The 19320-nt window shown below is 43.8% G+C and overlaps 1 protein-coding gene across 8 annotated transcripts in view; it reads right to left on the bottom strand.

Moving 5' to 3' along the window:
- Positions 1 to 19320, bottom strand: part of LOC144691642 (nipped-B-like protein) — a 564605-nt gene that overhangs the window by 113975 nt on the left and 431310 nt on the right. For all 8 annotated transcript variants that reach the window (XM_078559979.1, XM_078559947.1, XM_078559954.1 and 5 more), the window contains one exon: positions 16353 to 16406. In XM_078559979.1, coding sequence (XP_078416105.1) covers positions 16353 to 16406 — 54 coding nt within the window. The remainder of the gene's footprint in view (positions 1 to 16352; positions 16407 to 19320) is intronic.

The raw sequence follows: 19320 nt of genomic DNA, 5'->3' as shown, positions 1-19320 counted from the left end.
TCCAGGATTTTGACCAAGTGACAGTGATATATGGGACGGTGATATATTTCCAAGTCAGGATAGTGTGCACTGATTGTGGAAGAGAATATGAAAGCAAAGAAGTTATGCCAAATCTTTACAAAACACTGATTAGGCCTCAGCTGGCTTACTGTGTTGAATTTTGATCATTGCACTTTAAGAGGAATGTCAACAACATGGAGAGAGTGCAGAGGGGGCTTACTAGAATGATACCATGATTGAGAAACTTCAGTTATGTGGAGAGATTGGGCAGCTGGGATTGTTTTCCTTAGAGAAGAGGTTAAGTGGAGATTTGCTAGAATGGTTTTCATAGAGTAATGAAAGAAACTGTTTTCAGTGGCAGAAGCATCAGTAACCATGGGGCAAGGACTTAAGGTGATTGATAAAAGAACCAGAGGTGCGAGCAGGATGTCTTTTAAAAACGTTGTTGTGATCAGGAATGCACTGCCCGAGAAGTGGTGGAAGCACAGAAGGTGGCCATATAGCCCATTGCTTCCCTGCAGAGCAATCTAGTCAGTCCCATTCATAGAAACATAGAAAATAGGAGTAGTAGGCCATTCGGCCCTTCAAGCCTGCTCCGCCATTCATTATGATCATGGCTGATCATCCAACTCAATAGCCTGCTCCCGCTTTCTCCCCATACCCTTTGATCCCTTTCGCCCCAAGAGCTATATTTTTTCTGAACTCCAGCGAATATAACCCTAATCGACTCAATCTCTCCTCATATGTCAGTCCTGCCATCCCAGGAATCAGTCGGGTAAACCTTCGCTGCACTCCCTCTATAGCAAGAACATCCTTCCTCAGATAAAGAGACTAAAACTGCACACAATATTCCAGATGTGGTCTCACCAAGGCCCTGTACAATTGCAGCATGACATCCCTGCTCCTGTACTCGAATCCTCTGGCTATGAAGGCCAACATATCATTTGCCTTCTTTACCGCCTGTTGCACCTGCATGCTTACCTTCAGTGCCTGGTGTATAAGGACACCCAGGTCTCATTGCACGTTCCCCTCGCTCAATTTATAGCCATTCAGATAATAATCTGCCTTCCTGTTTTTGCTACCAAAGTGAATAACCTCACATTTATCCACATTATACTGCATCTGCCATGCATTTGCCCACTCATTCAGCTTGTTCAAATCACACTGAAGCATCTCTGCATCCTCCTCACAGCTCACCCTCCCACCCAGCTTTGTCTCACCTGCAAATTTGGAGACATTAAATTTAATTCCCTCATCTAAATCATTAATATATATTGTGAATAGCTGGGGTCCCAGCACCAATCCCCGCGGTACCCCACTAGTCACTGCTTGCCATTCGGAAAAAGACCCATTTATTCCTACTCTTTGTTTCCTGTCTGCCAACCAGTTTTCTATCCATCTCAATACGCTACCCCCAATCCCATGCGCTTTAATTTTACATGCCAAACTCTTATATGGAACTTTGTCGAAAGCCTTCTGAAAGTCCAAATAAACCACATCCTCATCAACTCTACTAGTTACATCCTCGAAAAATTCCAGTAGATTTGTCAAGCATGATTTCCCTTTCATAAATCCATGCTGACTCTGTCCGATTCTGCCATTGTTTTCCACGTGCTCAGCTATTAAGTCTTTTATAATGGACTCTAGAATTTACCCCACTACCGACATCAGGCTGACTGGTCTATAATTCCCTGTTTCTCTCTGCCTCCCTTTTGAAATAGTGGGGTTACATTAGCTACCCTCTAATCTGTAGGAACTATTCCAGAGTCTATAGAATCTTGGAAGATGACCACCAATGCATCCACTATTTCTAGGGCCACTTCCATAAGTACTCTGGGATGTAGATTATCAGGCCCCGGGGATTTATCGGCCTTCAATCCCATCAATTTCCCCAGCACCATTTCTCTACTAATACTGATTTCTTTCAGTTCCTCCCTCTCACTAAACCCTGTGTTTCCCCAACATTTCTGTTATGTTATTAGTGTCCTCCTTTGTGAAGACCGAACCAAAGTATGTATTTAGTTGGTCAGCCATTTCTTTGTTCCCCATTATAAATTCCCGTGTTTCTGGCTGTAAGGGACCTACGTTTGTCTTCACCAATCTTTTTCTCTTCACATACCTATAGAAGCTTTTACTGTCAGTTTTTATGTTCCCTGCAAGCTTACTAGTACTCTATTTTCCCCTTCTTAAACAATCTCTTGGTCCTCCTTTGCTGAATTCTAAACTGTTCCCAATCCTCAGGTCTGTTGTTTTTTCTGGCCAATTTGTATGCCTCTTCCTTGCATCTAATACTATCTCTAAGTTCTCTTGTAAGCCATGGTTTGGCCACCTTTCTTGTTTTACTTTTGCGCCAGACAGGAATAAACAATTATTGCAGTTCATCCATACGCTCTTTGAAACTTCTTTAGCCAGAGAGTAGTGAATCTATGGAATTCATTGCCACAGAAGGCTGTGGAGGCCAGGTCATTGAGTGCATTTAAGACTGAGATAGATAGGTTCTTGATTGGTAAGAGGATCAAAGGTTACGGGGAGAAGGCGGGAGAATGGAGTTGAGAAACTTATCAGCCATGATTGAATGGCGGAGCAGACTCGATGGGCCGATTGGCCTAATTTCTGCTCCTATGTCTTATGGTCTTATGGAATGTTTGCCACTGCCTATCCATTGTCATCCCTTTAAGTAACGTTTCCAAATCCATCATAGCCAACTTGCGCCTCATACCATCGTAGTTTCCTTTATTAAGATTCAGGACCCAAGTCTCAGAATCAACTACGTCACTCTCCATCTTGATGAAGAATTCTATCATATTATGGTCGCTTATCCCCAAGGGGCCTCACACAACTAGATGGCCAATTATTCCTTTCTCGGGGTGAAGGCGGGAGAATGGGGTTGAGAAACTTATCAGCCATGATTGAATGGCGGAGCAGACTCGATGGGCCAAACGGCCTAATTTCTGCTCCTATGTCTTATGGTTACACAATACCAAGTCTAGGATAGCCTGTTCTCTCGTTGGTTCCTCAATGTATTGGTCCAGAAAAACATCCTGTACACACCTCAGAAATTCCTCCTCTACAGTATTCGGTGCACATAGTCCTGCAAATTTATTTCATTAAGTTCCCATCCAATTTCTTTTTGAAATTATCACCACAATTGTGGGCAGCAAGTTCCAGGTCATTATTACTTACTGTGTAAAAAGGTTCTTCCTTCCCCCTGCATCTCTAGCCCAAATTCTTAAATCTGTGTTCTCTAGTCCTTGTACCATCAGCTAATGGGAAGAGTTTTATAAACTTTATATAAACTTGTCATAACCTTTATCAAATCTCTCCCCAACCTCCCTTCCTCCAAGGAGAACCCCTGCCTTTCCAGACTAACCTTATAACTAAAGCCCACCATCTCCGGAATCATTCTGGTAAATCTCTGTGCCCTCTCATGGACCTTCACATCTTTCCTAAAGTGTGGTGACCAGAACTGGATGCAGCACTCTAAATGGGGCCTAACCAGGCCATTATACAGTATAACTTCTCCCCTTTTGTACTCAATACCTCTATTTATGAAGCCCAAGGTCCCACGTGTTTTGCTAACCATGCTCAATATGTCCTGCCACCTTCAAATATCGATGTAGATGCACTCCCAGAACCCCCCTGCTCCTGCATACTTTCTAGATTTGTGCCATTTGGTACCTATTGCCTCGTCCCATCACTTCTGCCAAAATGCATCACCTCACAATTCTGTGTTAAATTTCATCTGGCATTTGTATGCCAATCCTGCTAGCCTTTCTGTATCCTGTTCCAGGCAATATGCATCATCCTCCCTGTATGCTACTCTTCCTGGTTTGGTATCGTTGGGGAATTTTGAAATTTTACTCTGTATCCCAAGTTATTTATATATTGCAACTAAAAGCAGTGGCCTTGGCAGTGACCTTTGAGGAATACCACTGTCTATCACACTCCTTTCTGAAAAACAACCAGCTACCACAACTTGCTGCTGTCCTTAAGCCAATTTTTTTATCCAATTGCACACTGATCTTTCTAGTCCCGAAGCCTCAAATTTGTTAACCAGGCTTTTATGTGGTAGAATCACTATGAACTGTCAAGAGAACTGGATAAATATATGAAGGGAAAAGAATTTGCAGAGCTATGTGGAATGAGCAGTTGAACGGAATTAAATAGATAGCTCTACCAAACAGCTTGCATTGGTACAATGGGCTGAATTATCTTCTTTTGTGCTGCCTCATTCTATGATTCTACTTCCAGATACATATATTTTCTATCCAACTTGAACACTTCCCCCAGATAAAAATAGACAGGGAAATATCGATGGATGTAGGTTATATATGGGCTTTGATCGCGTATTCAATAGGTTTCATATAAGGCAATGCTAGCTAAGCAGAAAGCTCATGGAATTAAGGCTTATTGTTGTCATGATTACCATCAAACCAAACTCCTAGACATGACAATAATAAATCTTCAATGATTCAATTGTCAGACAACATCTAGATTACTGTGTATGGTTTTGGTCTCCATAGTTAAGAAAGGATACAATTGCATTTGAAGCAGTTCAGAGGAGGTTCACTCGACTGATAACGGGGATGGGGATGTTATCTTACAAAGAAAGGTTGGACAGGCTTGGTCTGTATCCACTGGAGTTTAGAAGATTGAGAGGTGAGGTGATCTTATTGAAACATTTAAAACCCTGAGGGGACTTAACAAGGTGGATGCTGAAAGGATGTTTCGCCCTGTGGAAGAAGCTAGAACTCTCTTTTCTGGGATGCAGGCATCATTGTCTAGGCCAGCATTTATTGCCCATCCGTAATTGCTCTTGAGAAGGTAGTGGTGAGCTGCCTTCTTGAACCACTGCAGTCCATGTGGTGTAGGTACACCCACAGTGCTGTTAGGGAGGGAGTTCCAGGATTTTCACCCAGCAACAGTGAAAGAACGGCGATATATTTCCAAGTCAGGATGGTGAATGGCTTGGAGTAGAATGTTCAAATGGTTGTGTTCCCATGTATCTGTTGCTCTTGTCCTTCTAGGTGGTAGTGGTAATGAGTTTGGAAGGTGCTGCCTTAGAAGCCTTGGTGAGTTTCTACAGTGCAATTTGTAGATGGTACACAATGCTGCCACTGTTGGTCGGTGGTGGAGGGAGTGAATGTTTGTGGAATGGGTGCCAATCGAGTGAACTGCTTTGTCTTGGATGGTGTCCAGCTTGTTGGGTGTTGTTGGAGCTGCACTCATCCAGGCAAGCGCACAGTATTCCATCACACTCCTGACTAGTGCCTTGTAGATGGTAGACAGGCTTTGGGGAGTCAGGAGGTGAGTTATTTGCTGCAGGATTCCTAGCCTCTGACCTGCTCTTGTAGCCACAGTATTTATATGGCTCGTCCAGCTGAATTTCAGATCAATGGTAACCCCCATGATGTTGATAGCAGGGGATTCAGCGATGGTAATGCCATTGAATAACAAGGGGGTATGGTTAGATTCTCTCTTGTTGGAGATGATCACTGCCTGGCACCTGAGGCGCGAATGTTACTTGCCACTTGTCAGCCTAAACCTGGATATTGTCCAGATCTTGTTGTACTTGGACATGGACTGCTTCAGTGTTTGAGGAGTCACAAATTGTGCTGAGCATTGTGCAATCATCAGCGAACATCCCCACTTCTGGCCTGATGATGGAAGGAAGCTGAAGATGTCTGGGCCTAGGACACTACCCTGAGGAACTCCTGCAGTGATATCCTGGAGCTGAGATGACTGACCTCCAACAACCATAACCATCTTCCTTTGTGCTTGGTATGATTCCAACCAGTGGAGAGATTTCCCCCCCACCCAATTCCCATTGGCACTAGTTTTGCTAGGGCTCCTTGATGCCACACTCGGTCAAATGCTGCCTTGATGTCAAGTGCAGTCACTCTCACCTCACCTTGGGAGTTCAGCTGTTTTGTCCATGTTTGAACCAAGGCTTTAATGAGGTCAGGAGCTGAGTGAACCTGGCGGAACCCAAACTGAGTGTCAGTGAGCAGGTTATTGCTAAGCTAGTGCTGTTTGATAGCACTGCTGATGACCCCTTCCATCACTTTACTGATGAAGAAGAGTAGACTGATGGGGCAGTGATTGGCTGGGTTGGATTTGTCCTGTTTTTTGTGTACAGGGCAGAGCTAATTAATTTTCCATATTGCCAGGTAGATGCCAGTGTTGTAGCTGTACTGGAACAGCTTGGCTAGGGGTGCCGCAAGTTTTGGAGCACAAGTCTTCAGTACTATTGCCGGAGTATTGTCAGCGCCCATAGTCTTTGCAGTACCCAGTGCCTTCAGTCGTTTCTTGATACCATGTGGAGTGAATTGAATTGGCTGAAGACTGGCTTCTGTGATGCTGGGGACCTCTGGTGGAGGACGAGATGGATCATCCACTCGGCACTTCTGGCTGAAGATTGTTGCGAATGCTTCAGCCTTATCTTTTGCACTAATGTGCTGGGCTCCCCCATCAGAGGATGGGGATATTTATGGAGCCTCCTCCTCCAGTGAGTTGTTCAGTTGTTCACCTCCATTCATTAGAGGACACAGTTTAAAAATAAGGGGTCTCCCATTCAAGACAGAGATGAGAAGAAACTTCCTCTCAGATGGTCATGGATCTTTGGAACTCTCTTCCCCAGAGAGCGGTGGAGGCTGGGTCATTGAATATTTTTAAGGTAGGAGTAGATTGATTCCTTTGTTAGTCAAGAATCTAAGGTTATTGGGCTAAGCAGAATGTGGAGTTGAGGCTACAATCAGATCAACCATGATCTTACTGAATGGCAGAGTGGGCTTGAGGGGCTAAATGGCCTACTCCAGCTCCTAATTCATGTGTTAGTATGATTTTAGGATTTTGAAAGGAATTAATAGGAGAGGAGGTGGGGGAGTCTAGGACCAAAGGACTTAACCTTAAAATCAGAGCCATTCTGGTAAATCTCCTCTTAAGGATCCTCGCTTCCTTCTTAAAGTATGGTGCCCAGAAGTGGATGTAATACTCCAGTTGAGGCCTAGCTAGTGTTTCATAAAGTTTCACCATAACTTCCTTGCTTTTGTACTCTATGTCCCTATTTATAAAGCCCAGATGCTGTATGTTTCAATCAGCCTGTCTCTCCCAACCTGTCCTGCCATCTTCAATGATGACAGTTGTGTCACAGCAGTGGGAGGCATTCAAGTAGGAAATAATGAGAGTACAGGGCAAATATGTTCCTGTAAAGACAAAGTGGGGGACCAAGTCTGGAGGACCAAGTCTGGCGGACCCTGGATGTTAAGGGGCATAAAGGTTAGGATTAGAAAAAAAGGAGAAGCTTATGGCAGATACCAAGTACTCAATACAGCAGAGACCCTAGAGGAGTAAAAAAAGTGCAAGGGGAGCTTAAAAATGAAATTAGGAAAGCTAAGAGGGGGCATGAGAAAGCATTGGTGGGTAGAGTAAAGGAAAACCCAAAGGGGTTTTAAAAATATATAAACAGCAAGAAAATAACTAGGGGAAGGGTAGGGCCATAGAGGTAATGTGTGTGTGTGGACCTGGAAGGCGTGGGTACAGTCCTCAGTGAATACTTTGCATCGGTATTCACAATGGAAAAGGACGATGCAGGTATAGACATCAGGGTGGAGGACTGTGAAATATTAGAGGAAATTAACAGAGAGAGAGGAGGTACTAGCGGGTTTAGCGGCCTTAAAAGTGGATAAATCCGCAGGCCCGGTAGGACAGGTAGATAAGGTGGCATATGGGATGCTTGCCTCTATTAGCCAGGATACAAGAGCAGGGAGGTTAAGCTGAAACTGCATAAAACACTGGATAGGCCACAATTGGAGTACTGAGTGCAGTTCTGGTCACCACATTATAGGAAGGATGTGATTGCACTGGAGAGGGTGCAGAGGAGATTTACCAGGATGCTGCCTGGGCTGGAGGGTCTGAGCTATGAGGAAAGATTGGATAGGCTGGGGTTGTTTTCCTTGGAGTAGCGAAGGTTGAGAGGGGACCCGATAGAGGTGTATAAGATTATGAGGGGCATAGATAGGGTGGATAGGAAGGCACTTTTTCCATTAGTAGATGGATCAATAACCAATGGGCATAGATTTAAGGTATGCTATAGAAGGCAAAGGGGAGTTGGGGAGAAATTCTTTCACCCAGAGGGTGATGGGAGTCAGTGCCTGAGAGGCTGGTTGAGTCAGAAACTCTGGTAACATTTAAGAAGTATTTAGATATTCACTTGCATTGCCATAGCCCCCAGGGCTATGCGCCAAGCACTGGAAAATGGGATTAGTGTAGTCAGATCTTTGTTGACCGGCGCGGACATGATGCGGTGAATGGCCTCCTTCTGTGCTGCAGACGCCTATGAGTCTATTTGTGCACATATATACCCAGGTCCCTCTGCTCCTGCACCCCTTTTACAATTGTGCCCATTATTTTATATTGTCTCTCTGTGTTATTCCTACCAAAAGGAATCACTTCACTGCATTAAATTTAATTTGCTACTTGTCCGCCCATTCCACCAACCTGTCCATGTCCTTTTGAAGTTTTACACTATGGTCCTCACTGTTCAAAATACTTCAAGTTTCGTTTGTCTGCAAATTTTGAAATTGCGCCTTGTACACCAAAGTCTTGCTCACTAACATGCATCAGGAGGAGCAGGGGTCCTAACATCAGTACCCGGGGAACTCTGCTATAAACATTCCTCCAGTCCGAAAAACAATCATTCACCACCACTCTGTTTCCTGTCACTCAGCCAATGTTGCATCCATGTTAATACTGTCCCTTTTATTTCATGAGTTCTAAATTTGCTCACAAGTCTCTTGTGTGTCACTTTATCAAATTCCTTTTGGAAGTCTATGTACACCACATCAACACCATTGGCCTCATTAACCCTCTCTGTTACCCCATCAAGAACTGAAGAAAGGTAGTTAAACATGGTTTGCCCTTAAAAAAAACCCCTGCCGACTTTCCTTAATTAACCTGCATTTGCCCAAAACTATTAATTTTCTTCTGAATAATTGTTTATAAAACATTCCCCACAACCGAGGTCAAACTGAACTAGCCTACAGTTGCCAAGCTTATCTTTACATTCCTTTTTGAACAAGGGTGTAACATTTGCAATATTCCAGTCCTCTGGCACCACCACTGTGTCTAAAGAAGATTGAAACACTATAGTTAGTGCAATTTCCATACTCTTCCATGAGTATGCTTGAATGCATCTCAATCGGTCCTGGTGCCTCATCAACTTTAAGTGCAGTCAGCTTATCTAATACCTCGTCAATTTTAAGTGACTGAACTACATCCTCTTTCACCATGGCCTGGGTAGCATGTTCCTTTTTGGTAAAGACAAATAGCACCAAGTGTGAGCTCAATTAATAATCTTAGACAAAAACAAAAATTGCTAGAAAAACTCAGCAGGTCTGACAGCATCTGTGGAGAGAAAGACGGGGTTAACGTTTTGAGTCCAGATAACTCTTTTTCAGAACTTGGACTGAGCTGTTCTGAAGAAGAATCATACGGACTCGAAACGTTAACTCGGTCTTTCTCTCCACAGATGCTGTCAAGTTTGCTGAGTCTTTCTAGCAATTTTTGTTTTTGTTTCAGATTTCCAGCATCCTCAGTATTTTGCCTCTATTTTAATATTCTTAGATTTTTCCTGAAAAAAATTTGCCAGCAGGATTCCAAACGTAAAATGATATGGAGGCAAAATGGGTAAATGTGAGTTTGGATACAGGTCAGCCTTGATCTCAAGGAATGGCGAACCAGGCTCGAGTTGATCAACCAACTCCAGTATCGACGTTCCAACGAAACTTCATCTGAAGTCCTGATACACTCACACTCCACCTGCCCCTCCCCCGATACATACACATGCCATTCCTCCCCCACCAAATACACACACATTCCATCACCTTCACCCTACTGCCCCCACCAGTGCATCCAAACTGAAGAATGAAAGAAGTGCATCCTAATTATACAACTCTTATCAAGTGGAGAAATGAGATACAAGGAGGTGGCATGTGTCCTTAAAAGGGTGTGAGCGCAGATAGAAAAGACCATAAAACAAGCAAACGGATTTCTGGCTTTTATCTATGTGGACAGCAAATGGAAAGTTGTCTCAAGTGGTGTTCCACAGGGCTCGGTGTTGGGACCCTTGCTGTTTGTGTTATATATTAACGATTTGTACGTGAACGTGGGGGGCACGATTTGGAAATTTGCAGATGACACAAAGATTGGCTGAGTAGTGGATAGTGTAGAGGATAGCCAAAATCTCCAAAACGATATAGATGGGTTGGTGGAGTGGGCAGTAAAGTGGCAGATGGATTTTAACATAGAGAAGTATGAGGTCATACATTTAGGGAGGTCAAACAGTTACAGGGATTACACAATAAATGGGAATAGTTACAGGGATTACACAATAAATGGGAATATACTAAGAGGGGTAGATGAAGTGAGAGATCTTGGTGTACAAGTACACAGGTCCCTGAAGGCAGCAGTTCAAGTAGACAAGGTTGTAAAGAAGGCATATGGAAGGCTCTCCTTCATTGGCAGAGGTATAGAATATAAAAGTAAGGATATAATGTTGGAATTGTATAAAACACTGGTGAGGCCACAACTGGAGTATTGTGTGCAGTTCTGGTCACACACATTACTGGAAGGATGTAATAGATCTGGAGAGAGTGCAGAGGAGGCTTACAAGAATGTTGCCAGGGTTAGAAAAGTGTAGCTACGAGGAGAGATTGGATAGGTTGGGGTTATTTTCCTTAGAACAAAGAAGGCTGAGAGGTGACTTGATTGAGGTGTACAAAATTATGAGGGGAATAGATAGAGTGGACAGGATAAAATTGTTTCTCTTGATGGAGAATTCTAGAACCAGAGGACATAGATTCAAGATAAGTGGCAGAAGGTGTAGGGGGGACATGAGGAAGAACCTTTTTACGCAGAGGGTAGTGGGTGTCTGGAATTCGCTGCCCAAGTTGGTGGTAGAGGCAGAAACTTTAAACTCTTTTAAAAAGTACCTGGATCTGCACCTAAAGTGCTGTAAACTGCAGGGCTATGGGCTGGGTGCAGGAAGGTGGGATTAGAAAGGGCACCTGGGTGTCCTCGGGCTGGCATGGACAAGATGGGCCGAATGCGCTGTAACTTTTCTATGGTTCTTTATGGAAGAACTTTAGTAAATCTTCTGCTTCATCACAGTTGGACAATTGGGCTCAGTTTTGGCTGCCCATATTTGAGTCATAGAATAGGGATAGTGAAGATTTGTGGAAGGATACAAGGAAAGAAGCATTACAAGCACAGAAAAAGGCCCAATGAATAATAACTGCGTTTAGAGTTTTCAAAATTATGAAAGACTTCAACAAGGTGAATAGTAAATTAATATATTTATTTGGTAAGCACTTTGTTCTAATCTAGGTGGTAAAGGATGGAATTGGATCCTAACTGTTACACAAGTTTTTATTTTGAGACACAGATTACCAACATGCACCTCTAAACCCAACAAGCAGTTTTATTCTGTTCCCATATATTGGAGCACAAGTGAAGTTAATATATGCCATCTGAACATAATTAAACATGCAGCTAATATACAATTAACACGCTTGACTGTTGAGATGGAGTAGGAGGGAGGGCTTCAGATTTCTGGGGCATTGAGACTGGTTCTGGGAAGGTGGGATCTGTACAAGCTGGACGGTCTACATCTGACAAATGCCTTTGCAGGGAGATTTGCTAGCGTTGTTGGGGAGGGTTTAAACTAGGTTGGCAGGGGAATGGGAACCTGAGGGCAGATTCAGATAGGACAAATTCAGAGCAGGGAACGGGAGACAGAAAATTAGCGAGTGACTCTGAAAGACAGAAGCAGCAAGGTTAAAAGGTTTACAGCACAGGAATTTGGCAGTTAAAAGGTATTTATATAAATGCAAGGAGCGTAGCAAACAACGCCGATGAACTGAGGGCACAGGTAAATGCCACATGGCAGCATAATATCATTGTTATAACAGAAACTTGGCTTAAAGATGGGTAAAAAGGGCAGCTCAACATCCCTGGATATAGGGTTTTCTGGCAGGATAAACAAGGAATAAAAAAGGTGGGGGTTTAGCAGTTTTGGTTTAAAAAATCATTAAGAGCTGTGAGGAGGGATGGGATACTAAATGGATCATCAAACGAGGCTATGTGGGTTGAGCTCAGGAATAAAAAGGGGCAGCCACACTACTAGGAATGTACTACAGACCCCCAAATAGTGAGAGGGAGAAAGAGGAGCAAATACTTAGGCAAATTTCTTAGTGCAAAAACAATAGAGCAATAATAGTTGGGGATTTCAACTACCCTAATATCAACTGGGATACAAACAGTGTAATAGGCACAGAGTGCATAAAATTCTTGAACTGTACACAAGAGAACTTTTTTAGCCAGCACATAACAAGGCCAACAAAAGGGGGTGCTATTCTAGATTTAATCTTGGGAAATGAAATTGGGCAAGTGGATGAAGTAGCAGTGGGGGACCATTTTGGAGACAATGATCATAATACAGTTAGATTTAGCATAATTATGGAAAAGGACAAAGATAGAACAGGAGTAAATGTCCTAAATTGGGGAAAGACAAATTTTATGTAGCTGAGAGGTGATCTGCGAAAGGGGGCTGTTTACAGCTACTTGAAGGGAAATGAGTGTCAGACCAGTGGGAGGCATTCAAAAGCAAGATTCTACATAGTGCAGACATGGCCGCACAAAGAAAAAGGTGACACTGTCAAATTTAGAGCTCCGTGTTTATCTAGGGGTATACAAGGCAAGATAAAGCAAAAAATGAAAGCTTATGACAATCACAAAATCTTTATGCTGCAGGGTTCTCAATGAGTACTTTGTCTCTGCCTTCACTAAAGAGAGGGATGATGCAAATATTCTAGATAAAGAGAAGTGTTTTTTTATTCAATCATGGGATGTGGGCTTCGCTGGCTGGGGCAGCATTTATTGCCCATCCCTAGTTTCCCTTGAGAGGGTGGTGGTGAGCTGCTTTCTTGAACCGCTGCAGACTATATGGTGTACGTACACCCACAGTGCTGTTTGGAAGGGAGTTCCAGGATTTTGACCCACATAGCCTCATTTGATGATCCATTTAGTAGCTCATCCCTCCTCACAGCTGTTAATGATTTTTTAAACCAAAACTGCTAAACCCCCACCCTTGTTCATCCTGCCTGAAAACCCTACATCCAGGGATGTTGAGCTGCCCTTTTTGCCCATCTTTAAGCCAAGTTACTATTATAACAATGATATTATGCTGCCATGTGCCGTGCATCTGTGCCCTCAGCTCATCGGCTTTGTTCGCTAAAATCCTTTCATTTATATAAATATCTTTTAACCGAGTGAAGGAACGGCGATATATTTCCGATGGTGAGTGACTTAGATGGGAACACCACCAGCTGGAAGTTCCCCTCCATCTGCTGCTCTTGTCCTTCTAGATGGTAGTGGTCGTGGGTTTGGAAGGTGCTACCTAAGGAGCCTTGGTGAATTCCTGCACTGCATCTTGTGGATGGTACACACTGCTGCTACTGTGTGTCAGTGGTGGAGGGAGTGAATGTTTGTGGATGTGGTGCCGATAAAGCGGACTGCTTTGTCCTGGGTGGTGTCCAGCTTCTTCAGTGCTGTAGGAGCTGCACTCATCCAGTCAAGTGGGGAGCATTCCATCACACTCCTGACTTGTGCCTTGTAGATGGTGTACAGGCTTTGGAGAGTCAGGAGGCATGTTACTCATCGCACTAGTGTGAAATATTAGATAAAATAAGCATAGTGAGGGAGGAAGTACTGGAGGGACTGTATCCCAGGCTGTTAAAGGAAGCCAGGGAGGAAATAGCGCATGCTCAGAGGGTCATTTTCCAATCCTCACTAGATACAGGTGATGTACCAGAGGATTGGAGGTCTGCAAAAGTTGTGTCATTGTTTAAAAAGGGTGAGGGGGATAGATCAAATAATTATGAACCGTCAGTCTGACTTCGGTGAGGACAAATTATTGGAAACAATTCTGAGACACAGGATACACTGTCACTTAGAAAGGCACAAGGATAGTCAGCATGGTTTTGTTAGGGGAAGGTTGTGTCTTACTAAGTTGGAAGAATTTTTTGAGGAAGTAACAAGGAAGATTGATGAGGGTAGTGTAGTAGATGTTGTCTACATGGATCTTAATAAGGCATCTGACAAGGTCCCACATGGCACAGTGGTCAGGAAAGTAAAAGCCTGTGGGATTCAAGGGAAGGTGGCGAGTTTGATCCAAAATTGCCTCAGTGACAGGAAACAAAGGGTAATGGTCGATAGATGATTTTGTGAATGGAAAGTGGTTTCCCGTGGTGTTTCACAGGGCTGAGTGTTGGGTCCCTTACTGTTTGTTGTATATAGTAATGATTTGGACTTAAATGTGGGTGGCATGATTGGGAAATTTGCAGATGACACAAAAATTGCTGAATAGTTGATAGTGCAAAGGATAGCTGTTGTCTCCAGAATTACATCAATGGTTTGGATGAGTGGGTGGAAAAGTGGCAGATGGAATTCGATCCAGAGAAGTGTAAAGTAATGAATTTGGGGAGGACAAACAAAGCTAGGGAATACTCAATAAACGGGAAGTTTTGGAAGGGTTAGAGAAAGTGAGAGATCTTGGTGTGCATGTCCACAGGTCCCTGAAGGTGGGAGGACAGGTGGATAAGGTGGCAGAGAAAGCACATGGAAGGAATGCTTTCCATTATTGGACAAGGTATATAATACAAAAGTAGGGATGTAATGATGGAACTGCATAAAACGCTGGTTAGGCCACAGCTGGAATTTTTTGTACAGTTTTGGTCGCCAGGAAGGACATCATTTCTCTGGAGAGTACAGAGGAGATTTACAGGAATGTCGCCAGGGCTTGAAAACTGCAGCTATGAGGAAAGATGGGAAAGGCTGGGGTTGTATTCCTTGAACTGAGGAGTGACCTGATTGAGGTGTACAAGATTAGAAGGGATAAAAACAAAAAGCTAAAAGCTACTGCGGATGCTGGAAATCCAAAACAAAAACAGAATTACCTGGAAAAACTCAGCAGGTCTGGCAGCATCGGCGGAGAAGAAATCAGTTAACGTTTCGAGCCTTCATGGCCCTTCGGCAGAACTGAAGCATAGTTAGAAGAAGGGAGAAATATAAACTGGTTTAAGGTGGGGGGGGCGGGGGGGAGGAGAGACATTGAGGGTGTGGTGATTGTGGAGATGAGCAGATAATCAAAAGATGTCACAGACAAAAGGGTCAAAGAGGTGTTGAAGGTGGTGATATTTGTCTAAGAAAAGTGCTAATTAAGAATGGAAGACAGGATATTCAAAGTACAGCTCTAGTGGGGGTGGGGTGGAAAGACTAATGAGGTTTTAGTTTTAGATTTAAAAATAATGGAAATAGGTGGGGAAAGAAGAATCTATATAAATTATTGAAAAAAAAGGCGGGGCGGGGGGGAGAGAAACGGGGTGGGGATGGGGAGTTTAAGATCTAAAGTTGTTGAATTCAATATTCAGCCCGGAAGGCTGTAAAGTGCCTAGTAGGAAGATGAGGTGCTGTTCCTCCAGTTTGCGTTGAGCTTCACTGGAACAATGCAGCAAGCCAAGGATAGACATGTGGGCAAGAGAACAGGGTGGAGTGTTAAAATGGCAAGCGACAGGGAGGTTTGGGTCTTTCTTGCGGACAGACCGCAGGTGTTCCGCAAAACGGTCGCCCAGTTTGCGTTTGGTCTCTCCAATGTAGAGGAGACCGCATTGGGAGCAACGAATGCAGTAGACTAAGATTAGAAGGGACCTGGATAGAGTAGACAGGGATGCCCTGTTTCCCCTAGCAGAGAGGTCAATGACCAGGGGACACAGTTTTAACGTGATTGGTAGAAGGATTAGAGGGGACTTGAGGAAAAACTTCTTCACCCAGATGGTGGTGAGTGTTTGGAATTCACTGCCTGGTTTGGTGGTGGAGGAGAAACCCTCAACTCATTTAAAAGGCACCTGGATCTGCACCTGAAGTGCTGTAACCTGCGGACTGGGTGCTGGAAGGTGGGATTAGAACGGGCAGCTAGCTTTTTATTTTTTCTTTTTCGGCCAGCAAAGACACAATGGACTGAAAAGCCTCTTTCTGTGCCATAACCTTTCTATGCACTCACCCTCCAATTCACACCCAACCTTCCCTCACCCGAGATGAGGCCCATTCCTGCTCATGATGAGAAAACTCAAGACTCCCAGTTCGATTCAGGTTGCCTCCCAGTCACAAAGTTCTGTGCTTGACATTTAAATTCCCAGCAGCACCACGATGAACTCCTTGACCGCTGTCCAACTCACTCGCAGAGTTGGAAAAGTTAAGCTCTCAAGCAATGGAAACCTTAGCCGCATTGTACTTACATTCTGAAGAAGCTGCTCAAACCAATCGTATCCAGTATCCCTGCATGCAGCAACCTGCAAAACAGGTGAAAGACAGTTGTCAACAGTAGCACTGTAAGGAAGCAAGCCATTACTCCAGTGGCACCAATCAGGAGCTACACAAAAGCTACAGCCTCAACTATCTTCAGTAAGTGGGAAAAACTCCATTTCAATTATTTTTGGGAGCATAGGTACATGTGTGGGCTATTCTGTTCCTAGAGATTGTTTCAACGGTTATGATTATTGCTGCTCTGTATCAGCACTCCATTTGCTTGATACTCCATAACCCTCGATTCCTTCATCTAACAAGAAGGTATCAATTTCAGTTTTGAAATCTCCAATTGACTCCCAGCATCCACAACCTTCTGAGGGAAGGGTTCTAGATTTCCTCTTACTGTCTGTCAGTGCTTCCTGACATCATCCCTGAACAAAAGCAAACTATTTCAGATGCTGCAAAGCTGAAATCAAAACAGGTCCTGATAAAAGTCGTCGATCTGAAACATTAACTTTGTTTCTCTACCCACAGATGCTGCCGGAACTCCTGAGTATTTTATGCACTTTCTGTTTTTATTATCCCTGAACAATCTGGTGTTAACTTTAAGGACATGCCCACTTGGTCTGGCTTTTTCAAACAGTTGATAAAAAGAAAAAAAAATAGAATGAGAGTAAAACTTGCTAGAATATAGGTCAGATTGCAAAAACCTTTACTAGTTTATAAAAAGGAATAGAATAGCTAAAATAAACATTGATCCCTTAGAAACAGAGGCAGGAAAAATTATCATGGGGAATGAGGAAATGGCAGACACATTTGTGATGGGCTAAAGCCTCACACTGTACATTTTTATATATATATAATTTATAAATATACTCATTGCTATTTCTGAATTTTAAAACTGGATCTTGGGCTTTAAAATGGCTGAACCTACCTGGTCTGACAGCCCAGAAGAAGCCATCTTTGCAGCTTTGGGGAAACTCATACCTCGTTATCTCTAAGCAGCCATGAACAATCACCTTGGGACTGCACAGCCCAACTTCAAAGAGAACTATACAAAGGCCAATTGCATCTGAAAACCCAGTTACCCTGCAGGAGACACAATGTCTGCTAAGATAAAAGGCCCCTCAAGCATTCCTATCAACTCATAGTGGCTGAGCGGTTTCGCAGTCTTTGAGACCTAGCCAAATTCCAGACGATGGATATACAATCTTTGTTGAAGACCTGGTGGTGAGGTGGGGTCATGTGACCTAGGCCTCTGACTTGTTGAACAGCTGGGCTGGGCTGAACAGCTCAGTCTGCTGCTTTAACATCTGACTAGCAGGCCACACAGAAGGAGCTCTAGCTGGACAACTAGCCCCATCAACCCTGCTTCTGTTGGTAGTTCTGTGCTATTGCCCACAAGACTGATTCACCTCTGTGTGCCTCTCTGATCTTTTGAAGCCAACATAACCAGAAAATCAAATGCTACAACATTGATTTTCAGCCTGCCGACCTCCGTAAAGGAATATCTCATTGGGCTTTGATTCTGGAACTCACGTGAACCAATAATTATTTTCTCTGTGGTCTTTGTACTGTAAAACCTTCTTCTCTCTATCCCTCTGTTTACTGTCTGAGGGTGGAAGTGATGTTGCGAACCCTCCTTCCCACATTTTGGAGCTTGTGCAAGTGAGTTCATCCTATCTCGAGTTGGCTATGGGGTTACGAATAAAAAATTAAGGTCGCACAAAAACCAAGGAGTTGGGAAAATACGCCGCTGCTTAGAAAAAGAGAAACAAATCAAAACACCTTTCTGTTTGCAGACAGGTGAAGAGAGGAGAAATTAGTGCTGTTTAAATTAACCCCCCTCCTGTCGGAGCACAATGAACAAATAGTGCGTGTCTGCCTTCACAGTACAAGACACACGATACATACCAGAAATAGAGGGTAACCTAGTGGCTAATAACAGTGAGGAAATATCAACAGTGAGAAAGTACTGGAGAATCTCAAGGGGCTAATCTTGGATTCCGATTTATTTGGGCCAGATCAATTCTTACCCCATTGGAGTTGGCCTTCTCCCGGTTAATTCTTCTTACTCTGGATTGTTCCTTGTCCCTTTTTCAATATACAGCCGGCCTAAACCATATGATACAATGATCACTGCCACCGAGAAGTCACTGAATGGCTGCAGAGCAGTTGGGGAGGCGGGGCGAGTGGTGGGGGAAACAGCCATCAGTTGTGGTCCACATCATGAACAACAACATGGATAGAAAGAATTTTAGGGGAAGATGGTAGCATAGGAACATAGAAAATAGGAGCAGGTGTAGGTCATTCAGCCATTTGACGCTGCTCCACCATTCAATATGATCGTGGCTGATCGTCTCTCTCAATGCCATACTCCCACTCTCCTCTCATACCCTTTGACACCTTTACAACCCAGAAATCTATCTATTTCCTTCTTAAATATATAGTGACCTGCCCTCCACAGCCTTTTGTGGTAGAGAATTCCACAGGTTCACCACCATCTGAAGACGTTTCTCCTCATCTCAGTCCTAAATGGTCTACCCCGTATCCTGAGACTGTGGCCCCTTGTTCTAGGCCCAGGCACCCAGAGGAAATATCATCCCTGCATCCAGTCTGTCCAGCCCTGTCAGAATTTTATAACTTTTAATGCGATCCCTCCTCATTCTTCTAAACTCTGGTGAATGCAGGCCTAGTTGGCCCAATCTCTCCTCAGTCAACAATCCTGCCATCCCAGGAATCAGTCTGGTGAACCTTCGCTGCACTCCCTCCATGGCAAGTATATCCTCTCTCAGGTAAGGAGACCAAAATTGCACACAGTACTACAGGTGTGGTCTCACCAAGACCCTGTACAGCTGCGGTAAGACATACTTGTTCCTGTACTCAAGTCCTCTCGCACTGAAGGCCAGCATATCATTTGCCTTCTTAACTGCTTGCTGCACCTGCATGCTGGCTTTC

This window comes from Cetorhinus maximus, chromosome 2, assembly GCF_964194155.1.
Source record: "Cetorhinus maximus chromosome 2, sCetMax3.hap1.1, whole genome shotgun sequence".
Taxonomy (NCBI): domain Eukaryota; kingdom Metazoa; phylum Chordata; class Chondrichthyes; order Lamniformes; family Cetorhinidae; genus Cetorhinus; species Cetorhinus maximus.
This window is presented reverse-complemented; position numbering and strand designations above follow the sequence as displayed.